This window comes from Pholcus phalangioides, unplaced genomic scaffold (assembly GCF_987345545.1).
Source record: "Pholcus phalangioides strain wild (caught in Gottingen) unplaced genomic scaffold, Ppha-v1.0 ptg000013l_1, whole genome shotgun sequence".
Lineage (NCBI taxonomy): Eukaryota > Metazoa > Arthropoda > Arachnida > Araneae > Pholcidae > Pholcus > Pholcus phalangioides.
In genome coordinates this window covers 33,084,821-33,108,382 of record NW_028301606.1, presented here as the reverse complement: position 1 = coordinate 33,108,382, position 23,562 = coordinate 33,084,821, and the positions used below count along the sequence as shown (strand labels likewise).

The following is a 23,562-nucleotide window of genomic DNA, read 5'->3' as shown; positions in this document are numbered from 1 at the left end:
GCTCATGTAAGCATACATAAATTTCATGTTGTGGTGCATTGGTGCATGTTTTTTTTTGTCACAAAAATGATTTTTGAGTAATGAAATTCCATCAGAGTAAATTTTCTGCCCCCTCCCCCAAAAAAACCGACTCGTCTTGTTATCCAGCCAATTTATTAGAACGCCTTTTAAACTAAAATCAAGATACCAAAATGTTGGGGAAAAGTTGAAAGCTCACACCACCGAAGATGGAAAACATTTTGTCAAAGATATTTCCCAAATAATTTTTAACTAAGGGCTTGGAGTCGATTAAAACACTTTAATTGGTTTAACAGAGAAATTTCGATTGGTTAATCAAAACATTTTAATTGATTAATCCAAAAAAAATATTAGATTAATATAATTCGAATCAAATGAATAAATCATCAATAAATTATTTTTGGCAGAATAGAAGATGTTTTGTTTTTTCCACCTTTTTTGGATAGTTAGGTTCCAAAATTTGAATTTTCATTCCAAGATGCACCTTTATCCTATAACACAGTTGAGCTTCATACAACAAATACTGTATGCTTTAATTTAAAAACAAATTTTGGAACCTAACTACCCGAAGTTCAAAACAAAAAAAATACCCGAAATGTATATTTTTCTTTAACAACTATTCATTTAAATAATCATTCTGGCGGTCTTCACCACCCTCAATACGATAGACATACATTTTAATAAATAATAAATATACCTAATATTTTATGGTTAATAAATAATCGATACCAATCGTGCTCATTAGTATCATTACTAATGGATGACAATAATTTAAATAATTAAATTACATTTGAGAAATTTGAACATTTGTGATTTTTTTTATTTGAACAAAATTTGCTTTCAACTGATGAAATTCGTAATTCTACCCAATCGATTGGAATTCACGTATAAATAATGTTGTATTGCACGTATATTGCACTATAGGCAATTACCGGAAAACTCATTACAACGAATATCTGGAATTTAAATTACGGAGGGAAAAAATGATTTCTAGTGAAATGAACAATTGTGTAACATGTCGAAACTAATATTTGGAGAGAAAAGTGATTTTTCTCCTCCGGGAATCGAACCAGGGTCCCCTTGCATACCGAGCGCGTACGCTAACCAATACACCAGACACACACTTCAATTCCTTATAACAAGCATTAGTAGCGTGAAGCGCTGGGTGGAGACGACAGCCTCCCTCCACTACAGCAATTGCCGCCCCAGTCGGCGTTTTTGTAGTAAAAGATGTTATTTTTTCGGGCCGAAAAAAATACCTTCTCTTAATTGTGTATTTTTCCTGACGATGAAGAAGTTAAAAAATTGGTAAAATTTAAATCATAGGCCTAATATTTAGTGGTCATTGGTGTTTGTAAAACTTAATTTATTTAAAAAAATAACTAATTTAAAAGCTTGCGGATCTTAATCATATGCTGTAAAAAAACATTCTTGCCTATATTTATTTCAGACCTGAGAATTTTTTTTTTCAATTTTCAAGATGATTCTGCATTTTTGATACTCAAATACATACTCACTAAAATACATTAAAAACACAAATGCCAGCAAATTTTAATTTTTTTTTCAAAATATTAATTTTTTTAGATCTCTATCTGAAGAAATAATTCACTTCGGTGAAATTTTTTCATCCAAGATAAATTTTTTTTCCAGAATGTTACTGCTTAATGTTTTTAAATAAATCACTTTTCCCGGAGGTACTTTTTCTCCCGGAAGCCATCTTATAAATCCCCAGAAAGTTCAACTCCAAGTTCTGCGCTCTGATTGGTTCCCCACAAATTTCATATCCACGATATTTCTAACTCAAAACTTGCGCAATCTTTTAAGTCAGGCCTTAACTTCCTGGGTTAAAAAGAAGTTACTACAGTGAGAACAAGCGGTCCGCACATTTGATTGGGTATGCAGGGTCTGAAAAGGATATATGTGTATTTTTGCTTACGCCCATTGACAGATATGCAAGGAAATAAGGTAAATAACAAACCACCTTCGTGTGAAAATACTTATACCTTGTGCGGACTAAATATATGAGAATACTTCAAATGCCATGAAGAGCAATCGAAGAGTTCATAAAAAAAAAAACCATAATGTTGTGCGACATATTTTCAGAGGAAAATTCTTCGTGGTGGGCGTTGTTCATATGAGTAAAAGTATGAGCACAGGGGTAAAAAAATAGTTAATATCAGAAAAGCGCATTAAGCAACAATTCCAGAATTTTTCTAAAACCTCAACAGCTGCTATTAAAAATCTCTTTTTTTTTTCTTCTCCATACATCTCTCAGTATATATTTTTTTACTTCTTTTCTACTCTTTTTAGACGGAGTTTCCTACTCCCGTTTGCCTAATGAGATTCCTCCATTAGTTAAATAAGGAACGGCCTTCTGCATAATGAGCGCTAAAAACAAAGAAGCACACCACGAAGAATAATAATAAAAGAACAATTTTTTCCCCCCAAAGAAAGGAATGGAGAAGAGTCTCTCTCTCTCTCTCTCCTTTCTCTTTCCTAATTTTTTCTTTCCGTTGCCATTCTCATTTTATCGAACGTTGCAGTAATTTTTTCTCATCTTCTTTCTTTATTTTTGGATAAAATGTTGGGAAAAGGAGGAGGAAAAAAAAAAAAGGACCTGGAAAGAAATAAGGAGTGGAAAAAGTTGAAACTATTTAATGATACGTTTTAGCTGAGCGGTTTTCCTGGTTCCGCATCTCTTTTTTTTTTTTACTTTACCTCCTCCTCTTTGGGTTTTCAACGAGAGGAAACTAGAGACTGGGTTCTAGACGCGTAGCAATTTCATTGAAATCTATTATCGAAGGCATTCAATGTTGTCTCGAAGACGGTTTAGGTTTCTAACTCGGCCTTTTATTACTCTTCTAGTATAATGGACTCCATTAGTGCTTTTATGCATTGCCTTCTCTTCTCAAAGAAAAGGGCTCTTGTGTGTGTGTGTGTGTATTTTGCCGATTTTCTTTTTTTTTCTTCCCCCCCCCCCCTCCTTCATCTGATGTTTTCGCCAAACTGACAGATTTTCCTCCCATTCAAAGTTGCTCACTAATAACTGGAAGTGTTTAAAATGAGAAATTCGATACTCCGCGCCTTCAACGTTGGCTCATATTATTACTGTTTTCTTTCTGGAAATGTCTTAAGATGACTTGATATTTTTACCAACTATAAACCCCTTTACGCTTTAAAAAAGAAAAGCTTTCTGCAAACTTTATTTATATTTATTTTTGTCTATTTTTTTTTTTTTTTGAAAAATCGATTTATCCTATAAAACTGGAGAAAGTATAGTGGGTGGGTGTTGTAATATGATTTATGAAGAGAAATATCGGTAGCGAAATTTCCTTTCGAGAGATAAATTATATCATTTATAGGACGAATTTATTTTGATATGGATTGCATTATGAACAATTTATTATTTTTTTAATTCGCTATTTATGCTTTGCACAGTTAGATATTTTGAAATATTGACCATTATTTGAAATTTTAATCAGTGCAGATTCAATGCAATCCATACACAACTAAATCATAGTAACCAATTTGTTATGGCATCAGTAGGACTCGGATTTGTATGGCTCTTTGCATATTTTTTTGTGATTTTGCATGTTTCGCTATTTTTACGCGATAGAGCATTTTTCATGATTTTCAGAATTTAAGTCATATTTTCATACTTTTAGACATTATTTATCATACTTCAGCAGAACCATGAAGAGGGATTTTTTCCCCTCCAGCTCAATCTTCATTAGCTTCATTTCCCACATTTACAATTTTTCGACGATATTAACATTAATTGACAAATTTACTTACATTTGACAATATTTCTGACCATGATTGTCGATTTTTCGGTGATATTAGCGGCAATTGACAATATTATTTGTGTGCGTTTGGCATTATTTTGGGCGACAATTTTTGATTTCTTTTAATTTTCCCGAGGAAATATCGTCAGCCTATTTATAAAGGCATATTACTATGTTTTTACGGCATAATATAGGTGTTTTAGGGCATTTTTGTGTGGAGCAATTCTGTCGGTTTTAGGTCATAAATATCCTAGTCATCAGTAATTGACAATAAAGGAAATAAGTTCTTACATTTAATTTTTATCATTTAAAATGCGTAGTTTATTCTGCTCAATGAAATGAGGGAGACATACCTTGACACATTATTTTTCGAACTTTTTTTTTCCTCAGCCAAATTTTTCTGTAAAATTTTACTAAATACATTTTTAGTATCAGTATACTGCATGAAATCTCATATAAACTTTAAACTGCCTATCTTTATTACAGTAATCATGAAATACGGATTTCTGAAAGGCAAGGTGCAACAAGAGGGGAAACTTAAAACTGATAGGACTAAAGATCTTCTCTCTATAAGTATACAGTTGAATGTTTCTGCACTTCATTTATACAAATACGTTCCTACTTCCATTATTGTTAATTTTGTGTTTATGTATAAATAGTTATATTTGTATCATTATTTTGATATTTTGTACTCGAATATATGATTTATATCAGGGAAAAAATACTAACTATAATATTTTTCCAGTAAACATTAGTTTCTCCCTGTACTTTGTATATTCGACATTCATTTACCTCAGCGGTGGCGAACCTATTCCCAAGCCGTGCCACAATCAATGCTATCTTTGATGCACGTACGACGCATCGAATTTTAACACAAAAACTACACGTCCTGTTTATATGGGAAACTAGGATTCTCTTCCGTTTGTGCGCAATATTGTTCGGCTGTCCCTTTATTTTTATGACAATATTTAGTTTGATAGTCTTTTGAGTTCTAAATTGCATTTATTTTTGAGTCATGAATTTAATTATAGCAATAACGTCGTGCTTTTACATATACAGTCGAATCTAACGAGTTTTATTTAACGAGTCGCTATCGTTATAGCGAAAATCTCGTTTTAACGAGTATCGTTATAGCGAAAATCTCGTTTTAACGAACACTTTTCTAATCCCACAGATAAGTTTACATAGGAACAATGCAAAAACCTGGAATTACTTTATAACGAAATTTCGTTATAACCAAGTGATTCTTGAGTTCGTTATAACGAGATTCGACTGTATTGGTAGATGCTAATCCTATCTACACCATGCCACGCGTTATCTCGTATATGTAGGACGTCCAGCAGCTATGCCAGAAGATGAAAAACCAAACAGAAATGCATTGAATAGGAAGGTCACCACATAGTTATTATTTTAAGAGTGCTTACCACATAGTTATTATTTTAAGAGTGCTTACCACATAGTTATTATTTTAAGAGTGCTTACCATACTAAATATTTGTTTGCAGCTTACAGGTCCATCATTCATAACGCCAGGATTACACTATGAAAGTTTGATGAAAAATCTCTTATAAAACTTAAAAAACAACCAACAAGAGTATCGGTTGCATTCGAGCGAATGCAACCTATAAGCTTATTGGCTCCATTCGTCAAGTTGCAAAAACAATCTTTATAAAACTATTATAGTGTAACGCCGCCCAAAGAAAAATTATTGTTTAAAAGTTTGAAAGAATTTCTTTGATTGAAAAGAAATAGAATTTCTTCGATTTTTGAAATCGTTCGCGTGTGACTCCTGATTCATCGAAAGAGATTGGACACTAGTATTATTTATAAATTTTTATGAGTATATCTTGAAAATCATTTTGTTAGTGGATATCTTTGGTGGATTTTCTTTTACTAATTTCTGAAACAAAGAAATGCCGCAGATTGGAAGTGGTGACGTTTTCATAATTCTATTTTGCGATGCTATACATAATTCTGTTTTGCAGGGGAATAATTAAAGAGAATACACGATGTAATCTCACACCATTCATCTGTAAAGATAACAGAATCTCAAAATTCTATGAGATCTCCATTTATTTATATATTTTCATTGAAAAAAGAAAATAAATGACTTTTCCGTAATTATTTCGAATGACGTCAAATATTTATTTAGAATCTGGAGCTGGCATTTCTATAATAATAAGAAAATGTTTATTTTTATATTTTTTTCTTTATTTTTGTTGATTCGAGCGTTGTTAGGGGAAAAATCATTTCAATATTTCTAGTGCCATAAATGTTTCTGCGTTTCCTCCGCGCTTTCTGTTAATTAATTATTTTTTCATATATTTCTTTGCCACAAATAGTCGATATCATTAGTTTTACAAATTCTAGAAGAAGGAAGTGGAATGCATTTTTTTATAAAGCACTAAAAGAAGAAAAAAAAAGTGAAGTTGAATATCAATTACATATCATGTTAAGTTATGAAATTCATGCTGCGGAAAAGGAAAACAGAAAATAGTCTCGTGCTTTTCTTTTTTTAATGATGCCGAATGTGCCAATAAAATACTATGATTTTATAAGGAAAAATATATTCAAATTTTGGACGAATGATGTCGAAAAAAGTAAAATATTTGGAATTATTTAATCCCTCTGAAGCCCTATAATGGGTCAATGTGACACTTATAGGGAAGAAATTATTACATTCATAACTTTTTAAAGAAGAAAATATGTTACTAGATTTTTTTCTTTGAATATTATTATGTTTTCTTCGTGATTTTGAAAATACAATGAAATTTTTGAAGAATTTGTGTCAATGTCATTTAAATTATTTTTTAATTATTGTTTCTTTCTGTGACGCTTATTTTTTTATTCATTTATGCCGAAGTAGTGGAACTTTTAGTTTCGAATGCTATACCTAAATGTTAAACCGAAATACACACTCATAACCAACATCCCTCAGATGCGGCCACCCGTCTTTTACGGCCAAATTCTTTGTCATCACGCCGTTGTCCGCAAAAGAGAGGTTTTACTGTGTAATTTATTAATACAATTTATTAAAAACAAACTAATAGTAATTGACAAATAATACGAATTGATTAATAATGATTGATTAATAATTTATAAATAATGATTGATAAATAATTTATAAATAATAATTTATAAATAATAATTTATAAATAATAATTTATAAATAATAATTTATAAATAATGATTGATAAATAATTTATAAATAATGATTGCTAAATAATTTATAAATAATACTACATTAAAATTAATAAATAATTAATATTTTATAAATAATACTTCATTAAAATATATTTCATTCATATCATCATAATAATGTTATTTTCAATTGAATAAAGAAAAATAATATAATTTTGGCACATAATGGGTAATTGTTTCGATTTTGGCTATGGTAGTTTAAAAAATCCTAATTCGGCAAATTTGGTTTATACACTGAAGAGCCAAAAAAACAGGTCACTTGCCTAATATCGTGTAGGGCCCCCGCAAGCCCACAGAAGTGCCGCAACACGACGTGGCATGGACTCGACTAATGTCTGAAGTAGTGCTGGAGGTAACTGACACCATTAATCCTGCAGGGCTGTCCATAAATCCGTAGGAGAAACGCTGACACTTGTTGATGGCCCAGCATTGAAATCTGCAGCAATTTGCGGAAGGGTTGCACGTCTGTCACGTTTAATGATTCTCGTCAGTAGTCGTTGGTCCCGTTCTTGCATGATCTTTTTCCGGCCGCAGCGATGTCGTAGATTTAATTTTTTACCGGATTCCCGATATTCACGGTACACTCGTGAAATGGTCGTTCGTGAAAATCCAAATTTCATCGCTACCTCGGAGATGCTATGTCCCATCTCTCGTGCGCCGACTATAACACCACGTTCAAACTCACTTAAATCTCGAAAACCTGCCATTGTAGCAGCAGTAACCGATCTAACAACTATGCCAGACACTTGTTGTGTTATACAGGCGTTGCCGACCGCAGCGCCGTACTCTGATTGGTTCCATATCTCTTTATTTGCATACGCATGCCTTACCAGTTTTTTTGGCTCTTCAGTTTATATATATAACTGCAATTTATTATTTAATTATAATATTCTAAAAAATTTGATATAAATAACGAAGATTAGATTTATATAACTGTTCTTTTTTGTTAAGTTACAAATAATTCATATTATCAGTGAGTTTGGGCCTAAAAAATATACAAATCAACTGGTGTCGAAATGGCCACATCTTGGGTTGACTAGAGTTAACATATCACTGATTATTGTTAACATTTTCATTATTTCATTATTGTTATTATTTCATTGATAATGTCATCAGAATTACATAGAAAATTATATTGAATCAAATAAATGCAACCAATTTGAATTAATCAGCATCAAAACTATTTTAGTACGACTAAAAATTCTTAGCACATTTTTATATGAATTTTTGCACAAATTCATATAGAGAATACATTAAATTCAATTTCGCCTATTGTATTGCTGTGTATGTTGAAAGTAGAAATATATTTATATGTTTATTTTATCGCATTCAAATATTGATACTGCTTTCAGCAAACTAAAAAGTAGACATGAGAATAAAGTCGCAACCAATCTCTTTGTAGAAACTTGAAAGGTACCATTGAAGAAGTCCACGCAAAGTAATGCGGGACACAATCCGCCGGAAAGCTTTACAAAAGACAAACCAATCTTCGGTCAAATCAAATATGTCTTTATCTTACCGATGGCATCCTCACAGCGTATTTCACTTGAAATTTCCATCCCATTTCCTTTTAAAATAAAGCCGTTCAACTGTGACATGTATTTATTCAGAGAGAATCTCTAAAACAAAGGTTATAAAAATACAATAGTACGTTCATATGCATTTACTTATTTTCGCTTTTTCAATCTGTATAAAAAAAAAATCAGGTTTAAGAAAGAAATCGAAATAACAAGAAAAATTGTATTCTTACTCTCTTCTTTGTGTTCTGTTCCTTGTAATGCAAATACCGGATCAAAAACCCCGCTACAAATCCGGGACGTCTAGCGTCCGCTAGAGGTCTTCCTAACGTTTTCCTGGAACCCCCTTTCCGCGAACGGCGGGAAATATATGTCTTTTACTTCAGTCGAACCACGTCTGTGAGAAAGTCGGCCGAAAAAGTTGCTCTCCTTGTCACGTCCAGGACTACCACAAGAACTTTATGATGATTTCTCAACGGGAAAGTTCGGTTCCGGTTTCGTTTTTGTTCTTATTGCTTTTGGAATTGTTCTGTGTTTCCGGTGAGTTTTTTTCCCCGCGTCTTACTGCATTTCTCTCACCCCCCCCCCCCAGAAGCAGAGCTAATTTAGTCAATGGTGTATGAATATTCATGAATTTCATGAATTTATGGGGATTACGATGCATCGGTATTGCGCGATACATATGAATAACTGAGAATCATAGGTCTTAGATACGTTACGGTGAATGTGATAAATGGGCTATTATGCTTAATAGCAGATTATTATACATAATCACCAATACTGCTTTACAAATTTATCACGGGTTATATTACTGTATAAAGTCCATGTATGTAATACATTAACCAGTGTAATATGTAATACCGTAAGTAATATTCATTATAAGAATTATTACCGAGATTATGCATAATACACATAAATTTGATAAATACCTGGAATTTATCGCTTCTACTGATTATATCGCAAAATTCCCTAGTGTAATTGGTGAATTTGATAAATATGAAAAAAAAAAAAAACCCAAATGACGCTTGTATGCTTGATAAATATAGTCGTACCTCGATATAACGAACCCCTATTTAATGAATTTCATTATTCAACGAATGAAATTGTGATTTCACAATTAAAAATTCGTTAAATCGAAGTCGAAGGTTTATAAAATGGGAGTTTCACATTGATATTTCTATAATGGGAATTAGATCTCTGGGTGTGATCATTAAACATTTTTAAATGAGAGTCTATTATATCGGATCATGGTGGTAAAATTTGTTAAATGAGAGTATGTTACATTGAGATATGATCGTAAATTTTTTTAAACAGGAATTCGATACATCGAGATCCGATTTCAGAATTCGTCCGATAGGAACCGTAAGAAGTAAATTATAGGAATTATTTCGGTAATGTTCTTTCTCTGAATTGCAAATTCATTGTATCCGGTTCAGACTCATAAGTACGCTGATCGAAATTTTCAATCTCATCTCGACAATGGGACCGATTTATCATATTTACCATACGAAATGGCGATTATTCATAATAACTGCCCAAATGTGATTATTTATTGCGGTATATCATGTTTATTTACTACTACTGGGCATAAACGCAGGTAAAAGTGATAAAATTAGGAAAATTTTTCAAACTTACCAGAAGGGTCGAAGATTACGCATAGTTTAACCGAATTTATCGCATTTACTATAACAGATGTAGCGCGTGGTAATTTCCGTAAATATTACATTGAATAAACATTACATTGATATAAACAATTCCCGAAAGATGCAGTTTAGATACGTAATATAGAGTAGTAACATGATTTTGTAGTAGTAAATACAATATTTCAGTAACATGGAACATGCTACTGAAATATTGAAAGATGTAATGATTATTAACAACAATCACAATAATTATCCTAAAATTTATAATAAATGTATAATAAATCTTTCAACTATTATAATATAAATAAGTTTAATTATAACTTATTTGCATAAGTATAGGGTAAGTGAAATAATTTTACATTGTTCACATAATTATAAAAATATAGGAAATATTAATATGTGATGTGCGTATATGCGTTAGGGGTCATTCAAGTATTACGTCAGCATCGGTGAGGGGGGGATTTCGGGGGGGGTTTGAAGGTCGCTTACGCCATCAACCACCCTTTTTGAAGATATGAACTAAGCTGCTGACGAAATTTTGCTGACGGGGGAGGGGGGGGGGGTCGAAAATGGCCAAAAACCTGCTTACGTAATACTTGAATGGCCCCTTATGAAATCAAAACAAAAATTACTAACCTACGAAATCCATGCAGGATTTGTTTGTACCGCAACATATTTCTCGATTGAATGAGGAACATACAAAGTTTGTATCATCGCGATCAATGCTAAAATAGATCAAGCCTGAAACAATGAGAATTCGGTAATTTTTTATCATGATTTTGTAATAAAATTTCCTAGCTCAATCAAGCATTAATTTATTTTCTTCTTTCAGCTTTTGCTAAAGATTTGGGACAATTAGGACCAAGTTTTGTTATCGAACCGAAAGATAGAGTTAGGTTCTACAACTCTACCGGTGTGGTGGTGCCCTGCTCAGCTACAGGTGTCCCACCACCAGTGATATCATGGATTAGACAAGACGGATCTAAAGTGCATGACGTGCCAAATCTTTTGCATACTCGAACGGATGGTTCACTCGTACTGACTCCCTTTTCGCCAGAAAAGTTTCGACAAGATCTCCACGCAGCTTCGTACAGGTGTACAGCTTCGAATGTCATTGGTGTGATTAGTAGTCGGGAAATCAGCGTTAGAGCTGGTAAGTGCACACATATTTTTTTAAATACAAATTCAGAAGAAAATACGCATAATTTTTAAGTGACATCCGTATTATTAAAAAGAAGCACGTGATAATATATATATATATGAGATATCTGAGAAATATAAGTTTGTGGAATCACATTCGCATGCTTGTGTGTGTGTTTTTTATTTTATTTTCGGGGAGAGGGTGGCAGGGCGTGTAGGATATTTGATTATTTAGTTACCTTGAAAAATAAATAATTGCGAGATATTTCCGTCAATAAGTTCCTTAAATAAGACTTCCTTATTATAAGGAAATATTATAAAATTTATATTTTATAATATTTCTTTCATAAAGTTCATAAACAGATCAAGAGAAGTTCAAACCTAAAATTAAAACTGCTATTCCCCATACCTATACATCAGCAGTTCAAAAAATGGTGCGGATTCTCAAAGGGATTCACCACAGGTGATGACAAAGAGGGTTCGGGATGTGTGTATTTCAGATCACAAAAATCGTATTGAATATAAACAACTAACAATAAAATGCATCGTTATCCAGGGAGTTACAAATTGATATATGCTGGTCTACCTACAGATAATTTTCCACCAAGTATTTGCAAAACAGAATCAAATTTATTTCCGTTTTTGGATTTTCCATGGCTAAAAGAAAATAATGCAACGAAATAGTATTTTTTTAAAAATCACAAAATATTTTATACGGTTATGTAGTTAATTTAAAAACACTTCAACATGTATTTAATACCATTTTAATGAACACTAAAGTGATACTGTATCATATTTAAAGTGAGTGTTTGCGTAAAAATCCATGAAATGACATGACATACTTAGGGCTGGAAGGTATTTTGACGCATGCCAATTTTCTACGGTATAAAACATGGTTCATACTATTACGTCAAAACTGTCAAACATCTCATAAATATTATTTTTAAATATAAAAATTTCAATAGATAATGCACAAATTAATTTCATGTAATATTAAATGTGGATGTTACACGAAGAACAAATATTTAATATGATTGTAAAATAAATTTCTAATACTCTCCTCTCTACAGAAGCATTTCGGAAAATACATATCAGGGATTGGTGTTTTGGATAGATTACATGAATTTTATTGTACAATATTGTACTCAACTGTCAAAACTTCAAAAAGCCGACGTATAACGTGGGGACTAATAGATTATTTTTTAATTTAAAGTAACATACTGAAAACTAACCGAATTAAAAATTAAAAAATATATATATATTGCAATCCAAATTTGTCAAAAAATGAAACTGAGTAAAAAATCTGTCCTTAAATGTCAAAAATTTATCCAAAGCCTGTATATTACCACAATAAGACGTGAAAACACTTTCCTTCGGTTACACTCCTCAAAGGTATTTCAGCGATTTCAGGGTGATTTCGGGACCCTGAATACGAATCTGGAATTTGTTTTATCACATTGGCTCCAGTTTATGAGATAAAATAAAAATAAAATTCCCCAATGGTAATACATAAAAAGTGTAAAATCCCATTCAAACTGTGCGAAATGTAAATCAATAACAAACTTGATATCAAATACATATAGACTACTGATGTCTGATGATGATACTAATGAAATAATGTATTGAATGGAACGGGAAAATAAATAGAAAATTAATAGTAAAAATTCGATGCAAAAATTAGTAGTTTCAGACAACATTGAAATAGTGAGAATATGCATATATTTGGAAGACTAATGCAAAAGTAGTGCAGCAGAAGTAACGCCAGTTTTGAAATCAGCAGTCCAAATTTTCCCCTAAAACTGTTGAAAACTCCTAGGGAACACAATTTTTTTAACAGTGTTATAGGCATATTATAGAAACTGCCTTTACCCTTTCGAGACTGTTTAGTAGCCCGGAATTTGAAAGTCGTTGTTGACAAGGTTTTGGACAGCACTGTCGACAATCGTTATAACGTCCCACATTATGGTATAGATATGCATAATTTTGCTATATGTTAGATGCACAATATATATATATATATATGTGTTTTGTCTTTCTCTTTGGAAAGTTGCAAATTATAATTAATAGTTGATTTAAATTATTGTAATAAATTGGTGTTTAAAAATAAAAAAATCCGAAATGTAGTTATCATTATGTAATGTATCCATTACATATTCAAAACATAATCCAGAAAGTTTTTCACGGTTTTGGACAGTTTTATAGTTTATACCAGTTTTTAACGCTTGTCACGTCAAAAACCCAACTCTGCTTATACTGCTGCGTACTTTCCAATTTGGTTCAAAAATCATATTACTTTTGCATTTTATTCCATTCTATAGAAGTTTAAATCCATAAAACTGAAAAAATCAAACTAAGAATCCCATTGGAAAGAATATATTTCCATTTTAATGATTTATTTTACAACTGGCTGACGTGAATCTGCGTGAGGGCATGTATTTGCAGTTACTCTGTTATAAGCTTGCTATAGCTGTATTTATTCATCAGGAGAAGCTATGAAACATTGACAATGATAATGAAGGAATTCATAAAAAATAAATGAGTAGGCTCTGTCATAGACATGGCTATGGATACGTTATTTGTGCCTACATCTGCGTGGGTGGTACTTGATGAAATTGGTATCATCGGATCTGCCTTTTGAATAACTAACAGACCATACCAATGCTGTCTATTTGCGTTGCGAACTTCTCGAGATATAGCGTAAAACAAATTTCTTTACGAATGCGAGCTCCCTCTCCATGCCAAAAGAGGTATTTAAACAAGACTGGTGTGATTTGATTGCACTCAACGAGATCTACCCGTAGACATCAGAAACACGAATAGATTCTGATTACTTCCTGGGATATGAGCGTTTAAGGATTTTAGATTTTTGGGAATGTACCCAGTATCGTGATGCATTCCCGTCAAAATGGAAGCTTACAAGCTATTCTTGGAATCATGTGGCAATCCTATCTCAGATTTAAGGCAGGGTATTCAAAACATCTTTAGCACATTCGTTCGTTTGTCTTTGATAGGATTTCTAGAATTCTGCCAACTACGCATTATGACGTTCATAGCTTTCTGATAAATTGTTGTGACAAAATCATCTCAGAATCAACTCAAAATTATGCACACCCTGTGTAATATCGTCCTCCTTTATGCCAGAAACATGGAAACAAAGGAAATATGTAATACAGTAAAACCTCGATAACTCGTCACTTCTTATTTTATCGAAAAAATATGACGGATTAAGCGGAGTGCCGTCAGTTTCAATGCGTAATATTGTGAAAATCGTATAGATTTAAAATAATATAATATTTATTAAAATATGAATCAAAATTACAATATTAATAAAATTTATAGATTGCAAAAGAAAAAAATTGAAGTTTTTATCTTTTTAGAGCTCTTATTATGTACTTAACTTATTGTGCTAACATATACTAGTACAGTTTCGTTTATACTAGTAGTTTTTAATTTAGACTAATCAGAGCAACTGCTAGATTAGTTAACTTTTCTTCACAACAGAACTACTGCACATCAATTTTACATACACGTGAAATTTAATTTTACGATCGTATTAATCCACAGAGTTTAAACTACAACCGCAGGTTAAAGGATTAGCGATCTACACGGATTGGTTAAAATACTCAATTTAATCAATCCGTTTCGATCTTCAATCCTTTCATTTTCGATTTTAGTTTAAACTGTGTTGGTGAATACGGCAGTTAATGTTTTAATTCTTTATCAGTAGTTCATGAAACAACTACAAGATAATCTTGGTAAAATTTATCAAGATAATCTTGGTAAAATTTATCAAGATAATCTTTCACGTGCTAACTTCAAGTTAATCTCGAACCCAAGGTCCACTTTGAGGGATGCGTAGAGGGCCCGGGGTGGGGAAAAGCACACATTAGACGATCTGAACTTTGGAAAAAATGCTTGGTTTTTCAACACATACAATTTGTTCAAATTTGAAGCCCTAAATGCAAAAAACATATCTAGCTCGAACAGTCCCTAATGTTTCAAAAACTTTAGTCGACAAATGAACTTCCCCAGCGTAGCTTTTGTTACCCGAACTGTTCCAATTTGGAACATAGGGCTTTTATGGTGACTTTTTATCATATGGCAATGTTTTTAACAAGCTATTTTTTTAAAGGAAGCCATAGAAATTATTTGTTCCTCTATCTCACACTTTTTCATGGTGACGAGTTAACCGAAATTAGCGACAAGTAAACGAGGGTTTATTAACACTGTTGTCTATGAAATCTGGACTGGCCTGAAGAAAAACGACGACTTAACCGGTGTGACGACTTATTAGGGTGACGACTTAACGAGGTTTTACTGTATTTAGATAGTGATACGCGAACTAACGTATATTTTAATACCAGTTTCAATGTAATGTATATATCGCAATCTTTCCATTCGTTTCAGTGATCTTAGATGTTTCTTGTTGAGCAAAGTAGAAAGAAAAATTTTCACCATTTCCAGTAAACAAAGTTGCCTGTCCAATTAATTCCTTGATAGTGATAATAACCCTTTTGGTTTTCTCCACGCTTTGAGGCAAAAGCCAAATCCTCATACTAACGAGACCCGTTTCCATTCTAGATACGATGCCACGGGTGCAAAATATTTCCGCTAAGACTTTTGCCCGGAATCTTATGATATAAATTCCTACGACATAAAGAAACAAAATGAAAACGCAACGACCTCGTTCACATACAGATGGTGTGTGTAGAATTTCTTCCGACTCTTTCGCGGTAACTGTTTTAAGTTTTGTTCCGTTCCTTGGAGCAATAAATAATGAATAAGTAAATGTCCCATGGGGATGGATACATGCTTACCGTATGGAGCGTGAAAAACCACAACCCAACCGGAGTTCAGTTAAACAAGAGAGATCAAATGGTGGCACGACCGAGAAAAAACGCGCAAGGGTGAACGTCGCTCTGGAATGACGTAATTAATTATGGTCGTAAAACTCGTAGAAATAAAATGTTCGGTTGTCGTAGGAGAAAATCACCTTCTCTACCAAAAAATAAGAGCTCTCTCTTACGTTTCCTCGAAAACGATCCAACATTTTCGTGCTTTTATTTCGAAGACTTCTGACTCGTTACTCCTTATTTCCTGGCGATCTTTCACGATTGAAATTTCAGTAATGCATTATTTAACTGCATATCGTGACAGCTTATTTTAATTTAGGTGAATTTTACTGACGTCTTCAGCTGCTGTTTTTATTGTAAAATGCAGTCGGCCCCACGTAATAACAGATAAACGTATTCCCCGCTGAAACGTATCAAATCCTCCTTGAACAAAATTTTTCTCATGGAGACAATGTTAAAGTCCACTTAATATCATAATTTCAATGAATTTCCGCGCTTAACCTGATATTAACCTTCGCATGCCATCTGCTAATACACATCAGCCACTACACACACACGATATTTCTATTGAATGAAACATTTGGAATAATAGAAAATATGTTACTTAGTAAAGATTTAAAAATAAACACACACACACATACACACACATATATTTGAGCACAAATACTTTAAATTGGATTAAAGAATTTTTTAGAACAAAAACATACAACAAAATACCTAATAACAAACCAATATTAGCGCCAAAGGCAGCTAGAAAATACATAGTGTGTTAAATAAAAAGCAACGAAGACGAATTTTGAAAGCAAATCGCTTAGTGCAAAAACCAAATCTCGAATGTAATTTAAATATTCAGTCGAAAAAAACTACAAAAATGATTTGAAGAAACGAAACCATCTCTAGGTTCTTCATCGGGGAAACACCTCAGAGAAAGTCTGAAATAGTATAAACGTTTCTGAGAGAGAGCACTTTAGGCCTGAACCTTTACAACACCTTTAACCGATTACCAAAAGGGTTAAAAACAACAGTCCTTGTTCCCCCTACGTATTTGCCAATGCAACACATCAGAGGTACAACAAACGAAATCAAAAGTGAAAAATCCAATCACATTGCACATACACACTTTTAACATGAGTAAACTGTGAATAATGAACAAGAGATGCAGGAAATAGTTGAAAATACCATGCAAATTACGCTTACCCTTCCATCAGCAAACAATTATTCTTGTGAGTAAATGAACAAACTCACGCGGTGATGCCTCTGTTAAAGAAATTTGAACGTGAAGAAGGGTAGCTATTGCCAACTACGAATTTCTTAAAGTTGCTTATCGCATCAAAATAGTCCCCATTGTTGTTGCAAACGCATTTTATTCTGCTGAGTTTAGAAAAAAATGATATTTTTAAGTTTGTTTTGCTTATAGTAGAATTGTAATTAGTCAAAAAATTTACTCTGGATTTGAAGTTATTCCTTTTGTCATAAATACCAACGGAAGCTGTGTTGTGAATTTTCCTCCAAGTATTCAAGTTGTGTTCAATACGAACAATTATTTTATTTTTGTTCTCTGTTGAGCCAACAGAAGGCGCTAACTTTCCTAATGAAAAGTAAAAATCTTAGGTAATGTGATCATTATAGTGAAATATAATTTTCATTTCATTTTTGATATCCGATTTACTAGAGAAGCCTCATAAATATTGATCCTCATCAGTTTTCAATACACAAACCTTACTATCGTTACGAAATAGCAATTGAATTGTTCCCCACATAATCGGTAACCAGTTTATCGGATATTTTGTGCTGGAATCGTTGATATCCGATTAAGTGAGGCCAATCGTATATTTAATAGGAATGCAACAATTTTCTATAGCATTCATTGCAATGAATAAGTTATGTGAAGAAAAACTACAGCATTATTTAGATTTTCATTCTTACAAGATTTGGAAAATTATCGTCGTAGATGTATTTGTCGCTACATCGAATGTCGTTGTATCGTTTGTGTGTGTGTAAGTAGTTTTACCTCTAGTCAACATTAGTGAAGATGCACAATGCTGCTATCAATGATTTCGGACACAAAGACAAATATTAATTTATACCGTACAGGATCTTAAGGAACAAAAGGTATTATAGTATTAATCAAAAAATCTGATACACAATGAATTCAACCGTAGTTTGACCGTTATCTCAAATAAGAACTACGTGTTTCAGGAAAAAAAATATATATAATTTAGTCTTAGAACGGTTTGTATTTTTGCAATTATATCGCAAGCTCGAAAATTCCAATATGAGTTCCACTTACATATATCTCACATATAATGTTTCTTGTATTTCCATAATTCGCCATACGATCGAGAAAATTTCCTTAATACAATAAAGGGGAGATACAAAATATCAGAAACAACGTTTCCGCGAAAAACAATTGCTTAAAAATAATATAGAAACACGATATTACGGAGAAATACAATTCTCTCCTACAAACTTGATTTTGATTAATCACTTCCCCGAACGATCGAAATCATGGCTAATGTTGCAGTGGGTGGTTTCTAATTTCTATTAGTTTCGGATCTGAAAAGAAGTTTCCTCAATTCTTAGAGCTGCACATGCACATTCATCAATCCTTAAGGCAGAAGAAGATAGCAATCGGTTTTATTCAAGTGAAGAAAGATAGTTATTGAGACGTTAATATATATATTCTCACATATGCATCATTTCGAATGCAGAAGACTATTGAGCAATATCTATATTGGCATAAGGATGAAGATAACAATGCTTAGTAAATTAACACCTAAACATATAAATATAACTCTTCAGTTCCATCCATATCAGAAATTGCATATATAAAATAATTAATTATAAATTAATATAATTATTAATTAATATAATTATTTCGTAGATGCCTAATGCATATCTAATTCCGATTTCTGGAATTAAAATGTGCAACTATAATATGCATAAAATCAATATATTTTCTGGATATCATGCTGCAATGAACAGGGGAAAACGTTCCGTTGGTTCCACCGGGAATCGAACCCAGGACTTCTTGGTAACCCCAGTGTGCTGCCCGGTTAACAAAAGGTCCTATATTCGATTCTCGACGTAATCGACCCTTTTTTCTCAAGTTCACCTCGGCAAAATATCTAGAAAGTCTATGATTTGATGTATAGGAGACGAGAAAAAAATCATTGTTCATCTTTATATACAAGTCGAATCCCGTTTTAAAGAATACTGTTATAGCGAAAATCTAATTTCAAAAAGAAAACTTTTTAATCCCCAGATAATTTTAAATAGGAAAAATGTAAATGTCTGGAATTCCCTTATATAACGAAATTTCGTTGTAACGAAGGGATTTGATGTATCGTAGGCAGAGAAAAAATCATTGTCCATCTTTATATACAGTCGAATCCCGTTTAACGAATACCGTTATAGCGAAAATATCGTTTTAACGAAAACTTTTGTAATCCACAGATAATTTGAAATAGGAAGAATGTAAATATAAGAAATCCCTTATAACGAAATTTCGATGTAACGAAGTGATTTCTCTCGTCTCTTGAAGTTCGTTATAAAGGGATTCGTTTGTACATATTTTATATACATTCTTAATTATATATGTGGGAGGAGGATTTATTCAAAACTTCTCTTAACAAATAAAAAACATCTCTTAACAAATAAATACTTTACCCAAGAGCGATATACTGTATATATCTATATATATAAAATTGATTTTCTGTCTGTGTGTGTGTGTTCTCTATACAAACCTACAATTATATATCGATCTTCGTCCAATTTCGCATATATACCAAATGGGACCCGACATAAACGATAGGCTACTTTAAAATTTCGTTAGAGCAGGGCAAATGCCCAAAATGGGCAAAAAACCGTAGGGCAACAATGGTTTTTGTGTCTCAACAATCACTTTCCGAACGTTTACTTTGGTTACCGTGGATCCCTAGCAATGCGTTTAAGACGTGTATATGCCTTCACAATGGTTTGTCATTTCTTCAACGCAGTCAGTATATCTATAATATTTATGCCTTTATAATGGTTTGCCACATTTTCAATACTCCCGGTAATGAGGTTTTTTAAATGATGTCATAATCATCATCTGCATCGCTTTGATGGTCAAAAAAAGGGTGATTCTCATAGAAATCAGTAAAATTGCCAAATTTAATGTAGAAATGCGTAAACTTGTTGGAGTTTTCTGTCACATTAATCATTTTAAAAATTGTATCAAATACTCGATTTTTGAAATATTGAGTTCGCTTAGAGATATACGAAGTCCAGGAGATTACATATGAAGTAATTAGTTGGACCTGTAAAGTATTGTCTTTTAATAATGAACTGCATAAATTCATACAGCTTAGGTTGCTTTAAAATTAATTATGGGCCCGTAAAAAGTACATCGAAAAAATTCCACAGCTTTAATTAGGCATTTTTTGAAACAAACAGGCAGAGATGGATAACCTGAAGTTCAAACGGGGGGGGGGGATCGAAATGCCTAGCACCCTTTGAAAAAAAATATATTTATTTATTTTTAAGTTTCTTTAAATCTAGATTTGTTTTTTCATGAGTCGCGCAGGAAGTCGCCATATTGGTGAACTTAGACACGGTTTTCACGTCCCTCAAAGAAAGAGGGAGATATCACGTGATCCAAAAAAGCCTCATTGAAGAAAACCCGTGCAACGCATGATATTATAGCTAGTATATATATATATATATCTCACTGTGTCATCGGATAATCGGTCTTTAGAGATTATTGACTATGTAAGCGACAATATAGAGATACATAAATTTCCCTCCAAGAGTTTGGGGGTGAGTTGGATTCTAGTTTATGAGGTATTTCTTCAATGTGTATTTGTTACTGCCAAAGCCCAAAGTTGGCCCCTTCGCGAACTGCCAGGCTCAGTTGAACCGACCAATGTGCGAAATTTGGGTATTCGCCGGACTATTACCGACCTCTATATGGGGATCCCTATACATCCCTGTATATGTATCGATATTCAGAATCTTTGATCATTAGGGTTGCATAGTTTACCATAGTAATTATGGTTAGCTGTGGCTAATTATCAGTGGCCATAATTACCACAAAAAAAGCCAACGTGGTGATGATCCCGAGTCATAGGGATCAATATTAGAGGCCGGCAAAAGCTCGAATATCGGGCAATGACTGGGCCAATTGGCTGGCCAGTCCACGAAGTGGCCAACTTCTGGCTTTGGCAGTAACATATATACAAAACAAATAAAAGAAAAAGAGGTAATTGTGACCTTTAGGTCTGGAAGCCAGTTTTCTGTGTATTTATCGTTTTTTTCCCCCTTCAATATTGAATTCGATTAGTAACACCAATACGCGAAATATGAGCGTCCGTTATTACGGAAAGTGAGCCAATCCATGTGATAGTGAAACATAGTAGGAATGTAAAAGCACGTTTCCTTATCGACGGGGAGTTAATATGGGCGAATTTAGAGAGAGGATGTAAATGGGTCAAGAAAGTCTCATGAGCTGATTATATATTTCAGAATCCTCTTTAACTTCATTTGCATAATAACATTTGTTTTTTGAAAATATTCAAAATGTTATTCATTCAATATTAAACGTAGACTCTCGATAATCTAGCAGCGCGTTAATCCAACCCATCCAGTGATCCGGAGTTTTTTAGGCGGTTTTTTTTTTATCATGCAAGAGGAATACATGTCAATATATGTCTGTGTGCAGAAGTTTATATCATTTAAATGGGCTTTTCCAACCGAATTTTAGTAATCCGGTGATTTTGAAAAAGCGGCACACCCTGATATGATATTTGCCGGATTAACGAGAGTCTACTGTACTGGCATTCAGAAATAAGTATCATAATACATCAACAGTACAACAGAGCTCTTTGAATTGCAAATGTTTCTGGGGGGGGGGGGGGAGAGAAATTATTAACAAAATCATTTAATGCATGTACTCACAAGAGGAAAAATTCGATACTCAAATTCACCATGGAAGAAGAAAAAAAAAACAGAAATTTTACAAATAATACCTCAAACCTTTCTAGACATGATACTGAGTTTTACTGAATTTCATCCTACATACATAAGGAAATTCGGGAAACGCGTATCTTTTTCTATGTTTGTTTGTATGTATGAATGTATATGTGCGTGTGTATTTTCGGAATAGTTTTTCAAACAGATGGTTACCATCCTTTTCCTTCGAAATAAATAAATAACGAAAAAAAAAAGAAAACCTGTCAGGGAATAAATGCCATATTTGATATCCCCCGCAGAAAGGGACATCTGCCACGCATTTCCACAGAAAAACGTTCGATACTGGGTATTTCCTTTTCTTTAAGCTGGTAGTTTCAGAATAATTCAACTGCAGAAGTTTTCAGTGAAATATATATATATATATATATATATATATATATATATATACATTTTCCACCTTAATCTTCACGAAACTTCAGGTTATTCTACAGCTGAAAAGTTCACACATTTATTTACACCGCATTTTTTTACCCTTTTCGAAACTTCCATTCCGTTTTATTACCTGCAAAAAATGGATTTGGTATATATAATAATAAAAAAAAACAATATTCGCAGTTGATAAAAAAGATTTTAGGTAAGTGATTTATAAAAAATAGAAAACAAAAAGCACAATATCGAAGCGTGAACATTTATTTAAACTTTGAAATTACAATTTTTTTTATATCAATGGAATAGAAAAACATGAATGATAGAGAACAAATACAGTTAAACCTCCCTACAACGATACTCGATATAACGATAGTTTACTCTGCAAGGGTATGTTTTCGAATCTTGTTTGGAATTGACTGCAGTCTAATATTAAACTCTTGTCAATATAATGATATCCTTCACTACGCGATAAATTCCTCCATAACGATATCTTTTGAGTTATTTTGAAACCGCTTCGACGATTTTTTAGTAATTCGCTGAAAATCGTTTTGAATTTTGATTTTTACTTCGTTACTCGTTTTTGTTCTTCTGAATGCGTCTTATTACATCGGTTTTGTAGATCACAGGATTACTCAACGCGCTAAGGAAGTAATTGGTGTTACTACTTTCTGTGAATGACACTTTTTTTTTCAAACCGAGCACAATTCACGTCTATCGCTACGGGTAATTTACTACCTGAGGAGCTGTGTCGGAAGTGCAGGTGTGTGTAACTAACAGTCTGAGTGAGTATCTAGTGTTGTTTCTGAGATTTTTCAGTCCTCCATATATATTTCAGAAGTGAAGTTAGTGAAGAGTAATAACTGAATGCGTGTACTGTTTGTAGGCCTGTTGCTGTGGCGAGACTTTTTAACGGGGAGATCGGCTTGAAGTTGGAAACTACAGAAAACCACCTTCATCCGACCCCCACTGTGGCGACGGTAGGGCTCGAACCCGGGTTCCCAAGATGCGAGTCACTATAACCACCA

At 33.0% G+C, this 23,562-nt stretch overlaps 1 protein-coding gene across 4 annotated transcripts in view; it reads left to right on the top strand.

Moving 5' to 3' along the window:
* The first annotated feature begins 8,926 nt into the window (after window positions 1-8,926).
* The window catches only part of LOC149078978 (cell adhesion molecule Dscam1-like), a 297,831-nt gene continuing 283,195 nt past the window's right edge, over window positions 8,927-23,562 (top strand). For all 4 annotated transcript variants that reach the window (XR_016193869.1, XM_089241221.1, XM_089241220.1 and 1 more), the window contains exons 1-2: window positions 8,927-9,060; window positions 10,996-11,316. Coding sequence is in view for 3 of the 4 variants with exons in the window: in XM_089241221.1 (XP_089097347.1) it covers window positions 8,982-9,060; window positions 10,996-11,316 (400 nt within the window). In the remaining variant the exon portion in view is untranslated. The remainder of the gene's footprint in view (window positions 9,061-10,995; window positions 11,317-23,562) is intronic.